We start from the raw sequence: 19,565 nt of genomic DNA, 5'->3' as shown, positions 1-19,565 counted from the left end.
TTCCAAGATGGTAATACATTTACAAACAAATTTATCTAGACAACTTTGTAGCTAAAATTTCTTAAATGTATTCACAATAATCTTGTATTCTGAATTATTATTAATTATTGATTCGGTACCTTCTATTATTATTCATTCAGTTTTTTGACTTGTAGCTGTGAATGCAAAGACTTTGCGAGAATGGCAAAGTAAAAAAAAAAAAAGAAACAGAAAACTTAAATATTTAAACTTATTACATTGAAACATTTAGGTAAACAATATTTTCTTGTTTCCCCCTCCCACTTTTTAAAAATGCTTGGAAATGTTTTATATCAAGATTTTATTTTTTAAATATGGAAATGCAAGGTATGTCCTAACTTGTTTTCAGAAAATATTATGTCCTTAAATTCTTTCCTTTGTAATTTTAATTACACCCGATTAACTGACATTTATTTTCCAGTGTTTATTGTTAAAGTGTAAGGAGCCATACAGAAACAAATTATGAAACATATATTCTAACCAACATATATAAAAATGTATTTACAGGAAAAAATGAAATGGCATGTTATATATATACAAATTATATCTGTATTATATCATCATGTATATCATTACAGAAGTATACATTTTAAAAGAAATAAGAAAGAGAAATGAGTTGGATTGCTTCAAAATTCAGTACCCAACTGTAAACATGTTTTTTCTGCATTCATTTTCCCCCTGGAGAGTTGATTTCTGGGTTGCCATGGAGTCTTCCTTGAACTCGCCAACTCAATATAATTTTTGTATTTTCTCTAGGGCTCAGGAGGAGTGAAAGCCTATCAGAAAAGCAGGTGAAAGAAGCAAAATCTAAATGCAAAAGCATTGCCCTCCTTCTGACAGATGCCCCCAACCCCAACTCCAAGGGGGTGTTGATGTTTAAGAAGCGTCGTCGGAGGGCCAGGAAATACACCCTAGTCAGTTACGGGACTGGTGAACTTGATCGAGAGGCAGAGGAGGAGGAGGAGGAAGAAGGCGACAAAGAGGATACATGTGAAGTAGCATTTCTGGGTGCAAGCGAATCCGAGGTGGAGGAAGAGTTGTTGTCTGACACTGACGACAACACACAAGTTGTGAACTTTGACTGGGATTCTGGACTAGTGGACATTGAAAAGAAACTGAACAGAGGGGACAAGATGGAGATGTTGCCAGACACCACAGGCAAGGGGGCCCTCATGTTTGCTAAGAGGAGGGAGAGAATGGATCAGATCACAGCCCAAAAAGAGGAGGAGAGGGTGAGTGGAATGCCAAGCAGAGAACCAGATGCTGCCCAGATGGATGGCCTGAGAACCATGACATCTTACCAAAGGAAGGAAGAAGAATCGGTGAGAGTGCAGAGCTCTGTGAGCAAAAGCTACATCGAGGTGAGCCATGGCCTTGGCCATGTGCCCCAACAGAATGGCTTCACTGGGGTGTCCGAGACAGCAGAGGCTCAGAGGATGATCCCTATGAATAGAACGGCCAAACCCTTCCCGGGGTCCGTGAACCAGCCAGCAACCCCCTTCTCTCCAACGCGAAACATGACCAGTCCCATCGCTGACTTTCCTGCACCTCCACCTTATTCTGCAGTCACACCCCCACCTGAAACCTTCTCCAGAGCAGTGTCAAGTCCGACAGCTGGCCCAGCACAGCCCCCTCCGTGGCCCCAGACTGGCCCATGGTCCCAGCCAGCCTTTTATGATTCATCTGAACGAATAGCTTCCCGGGATGAAAGGATCGCGGTGCCAGCAAAAAGAACAGGAATATTGCAGGAGGCCAAAAGGAGAAGCACGACAAAACCCATGTTCACTTTTAAAGAGCCCAAAGTAAGCCCAAATCCTGAACTCCTGTCCCTTCTTCAAAATTCGGAAGGCAAAAAGGGCACTGGGGCAGGAGGAGATTCCGGACCAGAAGAAGACTACCTCAGTTTAGGAGCAGAGGCTTGTAATTTCATGCAAAGCCCCACTGCAAAACAGAAGACCCCACCTCCTGTCGCTCCAAAGCCTTCTGTCAAGTCCTCATCCTCCCAACCAGTAACTCCAGTTTCTCCAGTCTGGTCGCCAGGAGTGGCTCCAGCCCAACCTCCTGCCTTCCCCACATCCAACCCATCACATGGCACCGTTGTTTCCTCCATCAAAATAGCACAGCCTTCTTACCCTCCTGCCCGGCCTGCTAGTGCTCTGAGCCTGGCTGGTCCCTTCAAAGGACCACAAGCATCGGTAGCCAGTCTGAACTACACTCCCAAACCAGCAGCTCCCACACCAACGGTAAACACTGCTCATACTGGAGCAATGGGACCATCCAATGAGCTTCCAGGAATGAGTGGGAAAGGAGCCCAGCTCTTTGCTAAAAGGCAGTCGAGGATGAAAAAGTATGTGGTAGATTCAGACACCGTGCAGGCCCATGCTGCCCGTGCTCAGTCTCCCACACCATCTCTCCCGGCTGGCTGGAAGTACTCCTCCAATGTCCGAGCACCTCCCCCTGTGGCCTACAATCCTATCCACTCCCCCTCCTACCCACTGGCTGCTGTCAAGTCCCAGCCATCAGCCCCACAGGCCTCCAAAACAAGCAAGAAAAAGGGCAAGAAACCCCTTAATGCTTTGGATGTCATGAAGCACCAACCTTATCAGCTAAATGCATCCTTGTTTACTTTCCAACCTCCAGACGCAAAGGATGGCCTCCCTGCAAAGTCATCAGTCAAGGTCAGTTCACCGCCAGCCATGAAGCAAGCTATTCCTCCTCGGCCAGTGAATGCTGGCTCGCCCACTAATGTGCAGGCCTCGTCTGTGTACTCAGTGCCAGCCTATAGCTCTCAGCCTTCGTTCTTTGCCGAGGCCACCTCACCAGTAAGCACCTCCCCAGTGCCCGTGGCCATTCCCACCTCTCCAAAGCAAGAATCAGCCTCGACATCTTACTTTGTGGCACCAAGGCCGAAGTTCTCAGCAAAGAGAAGTGGTGTCACAGTTCAGGTGTGGAAACCATCTGTTGCGGAAGAGTAATCTTGTAGCTGAAGCTGAGTGTCCACTTTGCTTGAAACGAATTGTTTGCAGTGTTACTTGAGTCCCTGAGAATGCCTAGCAAGTCCTCAACTTAATTTAATTTCAGATGTCACCTCCCAATCTGGGTCCAAGGAGAATATTTTTAATGAGTCAAAAATCTAACTCAGATTGACTTAAAATATATTTACCTTCTTTGCACACTTAAAAAGACTGGGAGCACCCCTAAATAGACATGGGCCATTATATTAAGTAAGCAGATCCTTAGGGTTTATGCTTTAGCCACAAAAAAACAGAGATCAGGGTTATCAACATTAGGACACAGTCTTTATGTAACATAACAGCTGTGTTCCTACAGTGAAAAGGTTCAAATGTAGTGAAAACATAACATGTATTGAGTGACATTTCCTTTTTAAGTAGTGCTTTATCTCTATTACTAGTATTAAAGGATAAGAAATTTATCGAGGACAGGGATCAGCTCTGGTCTGTCAACCTCAGCCACCTGTTTGATGTTGCAGAGAAGGTACCTTGGGAACTGTTGGAATGTACATAGTTTAGTAAGGTACGTAAGAAAGAGGGGATTAATAATTACAGAGTACTTGTTACGTACTAGGCTCCTTGCCAGATGTTTTACATGTATTAGCTCATTTCAGAAGACTTCTTTAAAGTAAACTGGATGGGTAAGAAGGATAATTATCCTTAGAGATTGATTCCCATCCTCTCTCCCCAGTTACCTAAGAAACTGAGTACATCTCCAATTGCCCATGAAGGCATAAGTTTGTTTTCCTCACTGAGGCAAGTGGTAGAGTACAGTAAAATGGAGTAACATATAAAAAGGTGAGCAGGCTGCAGATAAAGGTACATATGGCTATTGTTTTCCTTTGGGAAATCACATGATTGGGGCATGAAGGGTTACTGATTTCAGGGGCTGATTGTGAAGCACGAATAATCCCATGTGTGTGGAGGCCATAGGGTGAGAACTCACAATTATTAGCATCATTTCTGAGTGACATCACAGATTTTTTTTCTTGTGTTTGTTTTGCTTTCTGACGACTGCTTCTCCCACTGTTCCTTGCAATTCTATTCTTGCACCTTCACTTTATTATTTATATTTGATGGACCAGGAGGATTCAGACAAGGTTACCTTTAAATTTGGATTGGTCATACACCATGCCATCATCCAGCTGGCTCTGAAGTTAATAATATTACTGACAGTAAACCTGAAGACCTTTCTCATATCTATTTTAAGTCCAACTCTGACCAACCATGGAAAATATTCAACATGAATTAATGTAGAGAACCACAAAGCATTTTTTTTTAATTTTTTTTTTTGCAGTACGTGGGTCTCTCACTGTTGTGGCCTCTCCCGTTGCGGAGCACAGGCTCCGGACACGCAGGCTCAGTGGCCATGGCTCACGGGCCCACCCACTCCGTGGCATGTGGGATCTTCCCGGACTGGGGCACGAACCCGTGTCCCCTGCATCGGCAGGCGGACTCTCAGCCACTGCGCCACCAGGGAAGCCCCACAAAGCAGTTTTGACAGCTCCAAGGAAAACCATCTACTCGATACAAGAGATATGTCTAGAGACCTCTCATAAAAGCTTGCCTGGTGTGAGGGTACATGGTACCATTTTAATCCTCTGAAAATATCTGTATTCCTGTTCTTTTTCTGCTGTCACTGTCAATCTGCTATATTTTCACTACCCTATTAAAATATTACTTTCTTCTTTAATCTGTTCAATGTATTAAAAAAAAATACTTCCCTGTATGAGCTGTTCTGACCTAAGTAATTTCTCTGATATTTCTCGTATATTGCTTCCCAAACATCTGAATTTCTTTTCTGTGAACATTTCCATTTCTCTGTACATTGTAAAACTGCAAGCCGTAGGTATTTGTATGACATAACACAGAGGAGAATTGTCAGCTACAGAACAATGGGGCTTATTCTTCTGCTTTTTCTCTGGAAAATCTTCCATTGCTTTTGGTGGCAATTTATGTAGAGGTTAGAACCACAGGATGTAGCTTGGTCTCTTATTTGCCTTTTTGGGAAATCAATTAGGAAGATTCATACAGGATAAAAGAAAAAGCAATCTATCCACTAGGCTATTGTTTGTATTACTTGTTCTTTGCAAAGGAAGTCTGTTGAATGCTGTGCATTTTGCATTCTTTTCTAATAGAACAACCAAAAAAGGCATCTTAAGGTGAAGCAGGAAAGGAGATCATTTTTGTAACTTTGCATTCTTAACATAGCATTTAAAGAACGGCATGAATTAGAGGGAAGAAAATGGAACACAAAGTAGTCAATTTGAGATCACTGGTTCAAAAGTAGCCTAGAATGGTAATGACCCACAAGTATTTACAGTTGTCCAGTGGTTTGTGGTATATAGGAATGAGAAGTGTTTGGGGTCCATTTCCTGTTGGACAGGTGGCCATCTTATCAGAGCCACTGTTTGGAGTTGATGACTAAAGACACAACTAACATGACTGAGATGTCATGGGGTTCCCAAAAAGCTTCTAAGAAGCATGTCAGGCATGCACTCAAAGCATCCACAGCTTCGACTGGGAGCTGGTAGCACAGATCTCATCTGGAACCATGCAGTCCCGAATTATGGAAAAGGCATGGGAATCCTCCAAAATTGTATCCACAGCAGAGTCTAACCTCACCCTGAGAGATGGGGGCTGGGAGGGAGAAGGACTGAGCCAGCTCCCTGGAGAAGGAGGGATTTATTTGCTTCTTCTCCCCAGCCGGGGAGCCCCATGGGAACTTGCAAGCAGAATAAGCTGGGTGTACCACCTTTCAGGTTGGAGTTCTGGAAATGATGTCAGTGCAGCAGGTAGGAGACTTAGGACTCACGACCTCAGCTTCCCTCCCACTGGTCACCCTTTGAATTTGGGGTGTTGGCTTTGTTGTGGTGGCAGATATTTGGATTGGTTGCTTGGCTAGCTTGAGGGTATGGGGAGGCAGTTTTTTGTTTAGTTTAGGACCTTGTCTTTATCTTTGTCCTTTGTTAGCTTAATTTCTAGGTACAGCACCCCACCCATGAAGTCAAGTTGTCATCGTCAACACCATAGCAATGATCATTTACTGAGTGCTTGTGTTATGATAGGTGCCTTATATACGTTATCCTAAGGAATCCACTGTATGGTTAACAGGCATTGGAATGTAAAATAAAATGTAATCACAGTCACTCACTTACTGCAGGACCTTATGAAAATTTCTTTCCACCAGTGTCCCCTTAGTGATGTCTCAAACCTCTCTTCCTGGAATGTTGTGCCATAGTGAATGTGAACAACACTAGATACACTAGGAAGAAAGGTGCTATGCAAATGTAAGTACACATATTGCTCTCAGTCTTATAGGAGGGCAGATTGAATCACAGAACTGGTAAGATTGAGAATCTGAGCACTGCCATTTTGATCTTAGAACAGTTACAGTCTTATTTCTAATATTTCAATAATAAACACATTCTGCTTTGAGAGAGGAAAATCACAGTTTCTGCATTTTGACTATTCATTGATAGTATAAAGCATACATTTTTAGGAATATGTTTTATAACACACATTGGGGCTGTCATTCTGGAACATGTAAAATTTTGTACTTCAAGATATATCTAGCACGATTGTTAATGATTACATGTACCTCATTTAATCTTCACAAGAAGCAACTCATTTTAACTACAGGAAAACTGACTGAGTTACAGTAGTTCTTGAGAGTAAGCCAGGATTCTTTAACTCTTCTAGATAGTGCTGACCCCTTTCAAAAAGTGGGTTTCATAGGGCAACTGAGTATTATCACACAGTTGAATTCTGGCCACTAGAGTCGCATCTGAGATGTCAAGAACAAATGATCTGCATTTAAAGGGAGTGGACTAAGTTATGTGGGACCATTGTTTTGTTTACAGTTACTAGCTTAAAAAACTTTGAAGGCTGTTTGCTGCTGACAGGCATATCAAACACTCTGAATGCAGCACTTTCACAGATGTTTCTTGAGAGCACAAGAAGACACATGGCTGTTAGTGTCTGAGTTTGGATTTAATCTTTCAAACAGAAGTCCCTTGCTGTGTATCATTTCATCCAGTTACAAATTCGAGAACCTGCAAGCACCCAAATTCAAAGAGTGAATTCCTGAAATCCATTGCTATTTTATGAGTCATCACTGGCCTGGCAGGAAGGGTATTTGAAGTCATGGTCATCAAAAAGAAGTGATTGTTTTCTGAAAAGCTAAATGCTTAAAATGCTTCCAGAGGGAAGCAGTGGGCTGTGTTCTCATTCCCTCCTAAAATCACAGTTGTTGAGTTTGTTTTAAAAATTGTTAAAAGTTCATGAGAAAAATATGTAAATTCTAAGAGCCAACATTATATTCCCAGAAGCACTGACCCTTGTTGGTCTCATGTCCCCTTATCACTGGACTCTGGGGGACACAAAGACTCATGTAACACTTCAGTGCCGCTGAGTTTGTCAACAAGTATTCTGGGAAAAAGCAGAAATGAATTCTTCTCTAGACTTCCCACCAGGATTGGCCAAAGGCCATAAAGCAAGCTAGTAAATTCCCACAGGACCCAAACACCAGGCAAAATTGCTAAAAGAGGCCAGTCTGAGTTTAAAAAAAGGAAAAAAATTACAGGCCATCCTGTGGAGCATCAGACCAATAAAAACCAGAAGCCCCCTAATCAGACTATTCTTTCCTTGATGTTATCAGGTACAGCCAGTTTCTTAAATTAAAAAAAAAATTTAATGTTTCTATGGTATGTATATTTGTACACTAAATTATCATTTGGCACTTGGAAATCATAGCCCTTACTACTCAGAAGCAATTGAGTGAAGAGAAATTTAATTTAAAAATATCAAATCCTGCAGATTCCTGATTTTATCAGAGCTATGCCAGCCAATAAAGTATTTCTCAAGTACAAAAAAAAAGTTAGACTTCTACAGGGTCCTATAGTTTAAATAATTGTTTGTTATTGATACACAGAATTTCTTAAATTTTCATTTTTTGGTTCTAAATGTAAAGTTCCTCATGTGTACCTCTGTTTATACCTCATTCTTGACACGTTTATCTAAATTATGTGTGTGTTATGACTGGTAAGATATACATTCAGGGTCCTAATAAAAATAATCACAAGGACCTACCTTCCAGCCTACGCTTCTTCCTCTACCTGATAATAATAATAATATTTAAAATAATAACATTCCAATATACCATGGAGGAATCCTGCTTTCACAGCCCCTACTTCTTGAGCTCCTTGATAATTATTAATGGTTGTTCATGGAAAACAAACAAACAAACATAGACTTGCAATTAGCTCTAAGTTGAAAAGAAATGCACATTTTAGGTACAAACTGAGAAAATTTTTCTTCTTGCAAGTAAATATCAAAAAGCAAAAGTGTTTTTTTTTTGTTCTTCAGGAGACATTTTAGAAGTCAGGGAGACCCTTTGGTATCTTTATTTAGTGGAATGATCTGTTTTCAAGACCACCCAAAGGCCCTGAGTCAAGATTACGGTCTCAGTTAGGATGACATGGGTGGGGATGGAAGCTGTGGCAGCCATTTAAACAAGCTCATGAGGTCTAAGGAAAAGACAGAAGGTAGGGTGGAGGTGTTGATGTATTAAGTTTCTACTAAAAGCCAGGAACGATGTTAATACTTTACATAAATTATAACAATAACTAACATTAACTGAGCACAAACTCTGGGCCCTGAATTGTGCCAAGGATCTTCATAGATTCTCTCTCCTTTTTTTTTTTAAATGGATATATAATTGACATATAACATCATATTAGTTTCAGGTGTACAATAATGATTTGATACTAGTATATACTGCAAATTGATCATCACAATAGGTCTAATTAACATCACACGTAGTTACAAATTTCTTTTTCTTGTGATAAGAACTTTTAAGATCTACTCTCTTAGCAACTTTCAAATATACAATATAGTATTAACTATAGTCACCATGCTGTACATTACATCCCCAGAACTTATTTATCTGATAACCTCAAGTTTGTACCTTTAACCACCTTCACCCATTTTGCCCACCCACACCTCCACCCCTCTGGCAACCACCATAGATTATCTTTTTTAATCAGTAGTCCTTATGAGATAGGTACCATCATAATCCTCAGTGTGTAGATTATAGATGGGATTCTGGGGTACAAAGAGGCTGAATATCTTGCCCAAGATCACACAGCATTAAGTAGTGGACCCTGGATTCGGTCTGGACCTACAGCCTTAACCAATTACACTGTGATCTCATTTACTCCTCAGAATTACCCTGAACGTGAAGGTATTATCATTATTTCCATTTCGTAGACGAGGTATCTGAAGCCCAGAGAGGCTAACCAACTTGTCTGGCAATCACTAACCTTATAAAGTAGTGGGCTAGGGTTGGACTTACATACTTATCTGACATCCAAGCCCAGGCTCTCCCTTCAGTACCACAAGATTTCCACAGCCTCATTAGACCCCAGAATCCCACTCCCTGAGACCTGTTAATTATGTGTTCAGCAAACCATCCACCAAGAGCCTACTCTACATATGCTTAATGGATGGCTTTGACCACTTGAGAGACATTAGAAAGGACCCTACTATCATAAGATTGCTCATAAAATCAGATGTTATGATAATATGTTGGAAGTGAAAACCAGTCTCTGAAAAATAAGCATCTGTTTTATAAGTAGAAATGATGGATTTGACAGTGATTTTGTATGAGTTCCCAAAATTCTTTCACTTATATCAGGGTGAAAAGGTGATATTCATGGGCTGCGGGGTGGTGAGGAATGTCATTAAAAGAAAATAAAGCAAAATCAAAGGCTCTACATAAAAGGAAGTACTCTCCTTGGCTTCATGCCTTTCCCACTAAAAGTAATTCAGGGAACTTTCTTATCATAGTGAATCAGCACCCAGCTTGGTTTGCTACTAAACCAATAATAACTTGAGACATTTCAACAGGAATAAGTCTACACAGAATAATGCTGAGAGAATCACAGTTTTCAGTGTTTCAAAATATGTCTAAAAAAGTAGTCGTCACTGGAATCTTAGGGTTCCATGAAGTGTCTCCTGGCTGAGCTAGCATTCATCCTGGATATGGATGAGGCAGCAAACCCTTCCTGCTGCAATGTCCTCAATGGAAGGTTTCTCAATAGGTATTTCTGTTGAAAAGTTCCCAGAGAGGACATTTTTATACCTTGTGCTTTTTCCAGTAGTTTTTTGTTTTGTTCTGTTTGCTTTAAACTATGTCTCATTGTCATTTTGGAAACATCTCCTAAAGAACTACTGTAATGGTTTCTAAATGTGGGTATGAACATTCTCGTCACTAACTTCAAGGAGAGAAGATGTGAACTTCTGAGTTAATTGTAAAAAAATATTTGCAGAGCTTTACTGCCTTAATTTAAAATCATAGATCCACGAATACAGTGATAATCACGAGGACTTACTATATGCTAGGTGCCATTCTAAAGACTTAACGAATTTTAACTTTTTTAGTCATCACAAAATGACTAGTGTATGAAGAAGGTACTATTATCATTTTACTTTACAGATGAGAAAATACAGTAAAGAAAAGTTAAGAAACTTGTCTAAAGTGATGGGGCTAAGACTCAAGACCCAACAGTCAGACTCCAGAGCTATTCTCTAATCACAAGGCTACATTAATTACCTCACTTGATCACAAGAAGACAAAGGTCACATATGAAAGGAATTGCCCATCAGAGGTGATAAGCTATACCTGTCTCAGGAATAACTCAAAAGTTACTTTATACCTTCCAAATCAAAGAAAGAAATGTTGAAAAAACTTCTTAGAGTTTGGTAGCCCCAAATGATAGACACTTGTGAACAGGTACAAGGGGAGGGAGAAAGGTGTCATTTTTATTTCTACCAGCCTATTTGCTTATAACTCAAATGGTAGGGGGAAGTCTAACATTTTGCTAGTTCCATTGAGTGAATACCCATTATGTGTTAGACTAAATTCCTCAAACACCCACTTCAAGCCATCATATATTACTACAGCTGTGCTAATCTACACCAGGTAAATTAAGGAAAAAAAGAATAGTGATGAGAAATTTCTCAAATTTTAGGAACAATAATGCAGAAAAATGTTCTTGCAAATATTTAAATTAAAAAATAAATAAATTAAAGCAATGATTTGATTTAGGGGAAGCATAAGGTAACCATTTTTTAAATGAAATTCACCTACGATTACGTGAGATAATGCACATAAACACCAAGTATACAGAGATAACATTTTGTAGTGTGTAAGCGTGTGGACTTGGGCCAAAACGCCTGCAGCTGAATCCCAGGCTGCCTCTTGCTTGTTGGGAGACATTAGGCAAATGATTCAGCCTCTCTGTGTCTCAGTACCCTCTGCTATGTAATGGAGAAAATAATAGGTGTACCTCACGATTTGTGAAGATTAAACAAACCAATATGTGCAATGGGTATAAAACAGTGTCTGGTGCATAGAAAGCATTCAACATATGTTAGCTCTTAATATTCTTATAAAGGGCACTCAATAAACAATAGCTACTATTTCATAAACTACCAAGGAGGGAAACACACACAATGATTTAAAAAGTTCTTTTGTTTTCTCTGTTAATATGAATCCCAGTTTAAGGGATCTAAGAGAACTAAAATAGAAAAAGCGGCAGCAGTGTCTGTATAAATCTCATATTGACATGAAGAATAATATATCCCCAGGAGTCTTTTACTGAGACATCTTTGTTTCTTCTCTACTGTTTTCTTTTTACTGAAGCTTTGTCTATATTCCTCTGTATTCAGCCTATTGGTCAATTTTTTTCTCTTTTGTCTTCATCTATTGTACTAGCATTGTTGTAGTGGTATACAAAGATGAGACCAGGATTCAAAAAGACTGATACAATATTTTTTAAAAAAGAAACTTAATATCAGCTTTGAGACTCACTATAAAGGGACTGTGTTAAATTCAAAGTACCAATATTAAAGAAAATAAGTGTGGTGTATTTAGCAATATAGAGAGAATTCTTATGGGGAAATGCTTGTAAATGAAATATATTCTTAAAATAGAATAGCTGGTATCCTGAGCAAGGTTCTAGTAGGATAGTTGAAGCTTAACTAGGCCTATCACACAGAAAGTGGAACAGTTGGCAACCCAATCCCCGAAGCTACCCCAATTCAGGCCTGCAACAGTTGGGGCTCTGAGAGAACCTGGCTGGCCTCTGACGATGCAGCAGGCAGCTGTTCTTATCCCTCCTCCTCAACACTGTCCCAGGATGAAGGGTCAGCAACCTGGTCTTTTTAGAGTAATTGATCCCCTTGCCTGAGAAGCGTGATCAGTTTCCAAAACCAGAAAGAGTAAAACCTCGGTCTGAACAGAGCAAACTCCCAGCTCACAGTGCAAGTGATGAAAAACAATTCTCAGAAGCTGAGTGACTGATGTAGGGAGGAACTTAAAATTCCAGCTGCCTTTCAAACACAGGGAATTTTTGTGGGTTTTCTGGTACTTCTAGAATTCCTCTGAGTCACAAGCAGAAGTTAGGACGATCTTGAAGAGAGAAAAATCACAAGATGAGATTCTGAAAACTTCATCTGAATCTAAAATTGCTTTAGTTTCAAATACAGTTAAATTGACTTAGTTAAGTTTTCCTTTTGTGGCGTTTAATTACACTTTTTCTTAAAAAGTAAAAAACAACTCGGTTTCTTTCTTACATGGCATTAGTTCTTTTTTCTGCTAGCATATCTCAGTTTGATAAAGAAGTATTCACAAAACCATCCTCTAGAGCTAAAAATCACTAAGGAATTGGCTGGACTGATATAAATAAAATGATAATTTAAAGTATCATACCAACCCTTCCACAGTTGGAAGTTTCTTTCTTGTTTTGATCACACTCAGAATTTATTGATGGTTTGGCCCACTGGACTACCTGTTAATGCTTATCAGATGGTGCCACTTATAATCCTTCATATAAACTCAATATGGGCTAAATAGATTTTGAATTCTACATTATGAAATGTCCAGCAAAATGTCACAATTCATTTCAGGTGGTGTTACTGAAATTAAGAGCAAAGCAAAATATATCTCTTAGAACTTTTAATTTTAGTTTTTCACTTCAGTTCACCAACTATTTCCTTTATATACAGTGTTTTAGTGTGAGCAAACTATTGCCTTCACAGTATTCTTTTTTTTTTTTTTTGGCTTCACAGTATTCTAATATGCGGTTTTCCAACTTTTGTTCCCAGGGAAAAATTAAGATTCCCCTCACCCCAGGGAAATTATGATTTAGTAGCCCCTGGATGGGGCCCAGGAATTTGTTTTTGTAACATATACCCCAGGTGATTCTGATGCTAATGGGTTGTGAACCTCACTTTGAAAACCAGTTTTCTGACACACAAAACACTGAAGTCAACTTTATTCTTTAAAACCCATCAATAGTTTTCTAGTTCATTCAGTCCGGGACAGCCAGACTTGTAAAGAGCACCTGCTTTCAAATGCTCTTGATGCCTTGTCTGAAGGGAACAGGCCCTGAAGTGCTGATCTTGACAGCTTTATTCTAAAAGCCCAGGAGGTGGCAGCAAACTCTGTTCCCGCTCAGAGAGTGCTTCACAGGCAACCATTCTAAAGCGTGTTGCAAATAACTTGCTTTGAACAGTCTTTTAAAATTGTTTTTTAAATAGAAGAATAAAGAAGGCCTTGAGATGTGATTTTATCTGACCCCCTGCTTCTAATCAAGTCTGAGAATAAATATTTCTAGGAATAGAATGATACAATTTTATCATCTAGAGAAGCAACTGTACCAAGTTCCCTGGCTGATTTTTCTTATCTCTGGGCAAAGGGATTGTATGACTTCCCTTGGCCGTAGGGCAGTAGAGTCTCTTATCTCCAATCAAAAATGTTCTTACTAATAACAAACTGAAATCTCTCTGGCAATAACCAAAACATTCTTATTTTGGGATCTAGACTAAAGGAGAATTTTGAAGCACTTTGAATGCTAATTAGCTTTTTAAAATGGAAACAAGTATGATTGTAAAATCTTCAAAACTAAAAAGAAGTTCGTGCGCTTTATGGATCACAGGGAAAGATCCCAATATTTTTATTTAACCTTAACATTAAAACAATCAGATTGTGTGCTGGATTGACAAAATGCAAAGTCAGCCAAGAGGCTGCTTAAACATTAGAAGAGTGAACAGAGCATAGGGACAGGTAGGCCCACTGAGTAGCAGCTTTGATCCTAACTGGACTATTGTTTTCAGGCCTTTGACGCACTAAAGTTTATTTCTAAAACAAAAAGGATGGTGATGTGTCTGGAAAGTCTGTAATATGAGATATATGCTTGTACATTTACCAGGGGGAGGAGAAAAGACTAAAAAGACTACCAGGGAGGTAGGAGAGCTGGATATTTGAGGAACTTTGGTATGGATGAGAGAGTAAAGGTCTCCATCGTGAAAAGGAAAAACAGGACTAGTGAATGGAAGTTCCAAGACAGTAAATTTCAGTTTAAGAAAACTTCAAAAACTTGTGGGGAAGGAATGGAGAAGGAACTAACATATGTGTTAGACATATAAAATGTGTTAAGGGTCTTAATCCATGTATTCAATTTTCACAACGACCTTATTTGGTGGAAATTATCCTCATTTTTTTTTTTTAATTGATAAGGAAACAAGCTCGGAAAATTGCCCAAAGTCACCCAGCCAGTAAGGTGGCAGACTCACCAGCTGAATCCAAGTTTATCTGTTTTCATAGCCTGTGTTTTTTCCATTGCAATGACTATCAGAGGTGTTATAAAAGGAACTCTTATATCTCATGGAAGCTTGATTGCAGGATCTCTAAAATGCCTTCCATCTCTAAGATTTTATAATTCTCTATATAAATAGCTCCTTAAAAAATTTGGGTTTTAAGTGTTGTGAGTATTTTGATGCAGTTCAATGCATTTTAAAAACCGAGGTCAGTTTAAAACCTGACAAGACAAAATTTGTTTGTTCCTTACCACTTTAATTCCAGAATATTTGAAGAAAAAATCTTAAAGACATTATTTTTCTAATGAGACAAAAAGCAGAGCTTAGGAGGTTAGAGAATAATTTTTCTTTCCTTGAAGTCCTGACTAGAAGATTTGCTTTGGTTTCAGTGTCTGTAAAGTGTGACTATAATTCCTCCTGTCTATTCTTGACACACGCACAGATACTTCCTGAGAATGGAGAGCATTCTGAAACTCAGAGACACCTCTAGTCCTAGGGCAGCCATTAGGCACACTGGAGTAAAGTAAGAAAAGGGCTTGCAATTCTGTAAAGCAGAACTTCTCCTATTCTTTGCTTATTTCACCTGAATCACTAGATCTCCATCCTTTGCTCTTAAAATGCACATGTTCCATTTTATGAAATTACGTCAAATGTATTATGCATTCATACAAAAAGCAATTTTTTTTACAAAGAACCATTTAGTATTTACCTTCTTTGCTTTCACTATTCAACCTCTGTTTTGTTGTCTTTTTTTTTTTTTTTTTTCCAAACTTCTGTGATATTCTACCTACCACTGTCAACCACGGGCAAAGTGAAAATCCTGTTTTGTGAATGGTGCATAGATGTTTAATTATCATGGGGATGCATTGCATTGTCAGACTTCATTTTGTCTCATCTAGACTTCATTTTTTTGCAAAAAATGTACTGGTCTAGACAACTAGTTGTAACATCAAAGTTGGATTTCATCTGGGACTATCTGACCCACAGTGAGAAACTGTAAGAGTTGCTCCCCCTACCCACACCTCCTTCAGGCTCTTTAAATGAAGGAATTGGGAGATAAGTTTCCTCCCAGCTAAAACACACAAAAGCTCTAGCCTAGGTCACTAGCATGTGTGAGTCCAGGTGGTCAATCATCGCTGATCTATTAATTATATTTTAAAAGGGACTTATCCTCATTAGATTTACCAATATTGAGAGACGCAAGATTAAGGACAAGAATGGAATGGGGAAACAACCATCAACTGGGAAATCTGAATACCACTATCAGAAAGTGTCTCATAATATTTACAAAACAGATCAAAACAGATTTGAGAGGAACTTTTTGACTGGTATAAGTAAGGAATCTTTTTACAAATAGATAAGCTCTGGACATTTTTTTTCCATCCCTTCCCCAGCATTTTTCTTTTCTTTAATGGATAGTTGCTTAAGAACTTCAAACATACATCTTACTGAAGGATCTCTTCTCTTCTCTCAATCTCAAATGTATATTTATGATGGCCTAGACATGTTAGTACCTCCAGAAGAATTTACCTTTTATATTAGGCTAAGACTATACAACCAAAGTGGCTTAGAGGGTTGATGAAGTGTTAGCTAGTTCATAAGGCTTTTGTTAATTCATCTATGCATTTGTATGAATCAATACTGAAAGTGAAACAATTGTTTAGCAATTGGATAGTCAATAGCTACCTAGCATCATATCAAAATGAAGGTGAACTTGGGAATGAGGAGTGGTCAGGGAAATAATAAAGAATAAAACCTTTTGAATAAATGAGTGGCCCACATAGAAAAATTTGCTGTAGTATTAATATGCAACATTATGTCTAGATAATTACATACTGCCATTTTATAAGTGCATTAAGAAAGCTATGCCAATAGGAAAAGCTGTAATAACTAATGTCAAGGGCAAAATTAAATATTTGCTCTCTAGGGCTTCCCTGGTGGCACAGTGGTTGAGTCCGCCTGCCGATGCAGGAGACACAGGTCCGTGCCCTGGTCCGGGAAGATCCCACATGCCATGGAGCGGCTAGGCCCGTGAGCCATGGCCGCTGAGCCTGCGCATCCGGACCCTGTGCTCCGCAACGGGAGAGGCCACAACAGTGAGAGGCCCGCGTACCGCAAAAAAAAAAAAAAAAAAAAAAAATTTGCTCTCTAATTTTGAAAGTTTGATAAGTAGACAAGCATCCTAATACCTTATGAGACATCCCCTTGAACCATTAATGGAATTACATTTATACCTGGGATTACTATCTTCAAGTAAAGTAAATGCTTCCTAATTTTTTTTTTTTAAAGACAAAGTCGTGTTGACCTTATATGGACCTTCACTTCATGAAGATCTGTTTCAGATCTTTTATAAATTTATTTATTTATTTATTTTTGGCTGTGTTGGGTCTTTGTTTCTGTGCGAGGGCTTTCTCTAGTTGTGGCAAGCGGGGGCCTACTCTTTATCGCGGTGCGCGGGCCTCTCACTGTCGTGGCCTCTCTTGTTGCGGAGCACAGGCTTTAGATGTGTAGGCTCAGTAGTTGTGACTCACGGGCTTAGTTGCTCCACGGCATGTGGGATCTTCCCAGATCAGGGCTCGAACCCGTGTCCCCTGAATTGGCAGGCAGATTCTCAACCACTGTGCCACCAGGGAAGCCCAATGCTTCCTAATTTTGAAGAAATGTACCTGGGACGCTTCTGATAAAAGATGTTTCCGTATTTCCCATTTGCATTTGAAAAGCACACCATCAGGACTATCACTGTACACTCTGCTTTAATCTATTTTCCCCCTTAGTGGTCTTTTTTTTTTTTTTTTAGTTGTTTATTTTTGGCTAGTTTTGGGTCCTTTCTCTAGTTGCGGCGAGCGGGGGGCACTCTGTTGCGGTGCGCGGGCTTCTCATTGCAGTGGCTTCTCCTGTTGCAGAGCACGGGCTCTAGGGCACGTGGGCTTCAATAGTTGTGATGCGCAGACTCAGTAGTTGTGGCTCGTGGGCTCTAGAGTGCAGGATCAGTAGTTGTGGCGCACAGGCTTAGTTGCTCCATGGAATGTGGGATCTTCCTGGACTAGGGCTGAACCCTTGTCCCCTCAATTGGCAGGCGGATTCTTAACCACTGCATCACCAGGGAAGCCCCCCTTAGTGGTCTTTTATCTCTTCATTTGAAAAACCATAATTCATTTGAAACTCCCACTTACTTTATGGCATTCTTGTGTCTCTAAAATGAACTGACATATATGAAATTATTGTATAAATTCCCTCAAACAAAAAAGTTATCATTAAATAAAATGTACCATTTGTTCCAGAGAGATATGGTAAGGCAATTAAGCAAAATTTTTATCTACTCTGCACTTAAGGAAACAAGTTGGTGATTTCCCAGATGAAGAGTTACATTTTTTTATTCCTAATTTTAAACATCACTCTGGAGCCATGTTTTTGACAAAGGAAACATAAATATGATTTGGCACTAAATCTTAAACTTCCGTACCATTTTTTTTTTTTTAGATTCCTATATATGCGTTAGCGTACGGTATTTGTTTTTCTCTCTGGCAGGAATAAAGATGTAGACATAGAGAATGGACTTGAAGACATGAGGTGGGAGGGGGAAGCTGGCGCGAGTTGAGAGTAGCATCAACATATATACACTACCACATGTAAAATAGATAGCTAGTGGGAAGTAGCAGCATAGCACAGGGAGATCAGCTTGGTGCTCTGCAATGACCTAGAGGAGTGGGATAGGGAGGATGGGAGGGAGGCTCAAAAGGGAGGGGATATGGGGACATATGTATGTATATGGCTGATTCACTTTAGTGTACAACAGAAACTAACACAGTATAAATAAATAAATATTTTTTAAAAATCTTAAACTTTCCAAGAACAGTAGGTTAAACATTTTCCCCAAGGCCCAGGATATGAATCAAAGGATCTATTTAATAAGCTTAAAAATGTAATGGATAGAAGAACAGTTACAAAGATCAAGTAAGTCGTTTTCTTCATGCTGTATCCTCTGCATCTTTATGAAATAATGTCACGTGTTGTGTAGTTGTTGATGTGTCTGTCACTACCATTAACCAGCTTGGATTTCCCATTTTTTAAAAATGTTATAAGGAATTGTAACAGTAGGATTGCCTAAAAAGCTGCCAGTAGGAAATTTGGAGAATGTTATCATGCAGAGGGCCCGAGCAAGGTTGTTCTATAGCACCCACACATATCTTAAGAATTGTTCTTAATACCTTAACTGATAAAATTTTCCTCTGAGAAAGCCATTCTAGTTGGGAAATGAGTTTGCTTAAGGGGTATTAGCTCCACTTCAAATAGCAGGCACATAAGCTATAAAAAATATTTCTTATCCCTACTTTCCTTCTAGGGATAAATGCACATTCATGGTAACTTTTCTTTTTGTGAATGAGGGAAGGAGGAGATGGTTGTCTGGATTTGTTTCAGGAAAGAAGGTGTTTAGAATATTATGGACAGCTAAAGCGATATTCACATAGTTAAACCATTTTAAATGTTATTTATTTATTTATTTAATTTTATTTTTGCCTGCGTTGGGTCCCTGCTGCTGTGCATGGGCCCCCTCCTGCTGCAGCGAGCTAGGGCCGCTCCCCGCTGCAGCGCACGGGCCTCTCACTGCGGTGGCCCCTCCTGCTGCAGAGCACTGGCTCCAGGCGCGAGGGCCCCAGCAGCTGTGGCCTGCGGGCTCAGTTGCTCCGCGGCATGTGGGATCCTCCCAGACCAGGTCTCGAACCCGTGTCCCCTGCATCGACAGGCGGGCTCCCAACCACTGCGCCACCAGGGAAGCCCTTAAATGGGTTTTATAATTTATCATAAATATAATTCTAATTAGGGATATAGTATAAGTATTAATTTTATACTAATACACATGACTCTCTTTTA

General features: G+C 39.7%; 1 protein-coding gene across 2 annotated transcripts in view; it reads left to right on the top strand.

The window, feature by feature from the left end:
* Positions 1 to 19,565, top strand: part of SYNPO2 (synaptopodin 2) — a gene marked incomplete at both ends in the record, with an annotated part of 168,692 nt that overhangs the window by 137,913 nt on the left and 11,214 nt on the right. For both annotated transcript variants that reach the window (XM_079696788.1, XM_079696787.1), the window contains one exon: positions 775 to 2,963. In XM_079696788.1, the coding sequence (XP_079552914.1) occupies positions 775 to 2,963 (2,189 nt within the window). The remainder of the gene's footprint in view (positions 1 to 774; positions 2,964 to 19,565) is intronic.

This window comes from Hyperoodon ampullatus, assembly GCF_949752795.1.
Source record: "Hyperoodon ampullatus genome assembly, chromosome: 1".
NCBI lineage: Eukaryota > Metazoa > Chordata > Mammalia > Artiodactyla > Ziphiidae > Hyperoodon > Hyperoodon ampullatus.
This window is presented reverse-complemented; position numbering and strand designations above follow the sequence as displayed.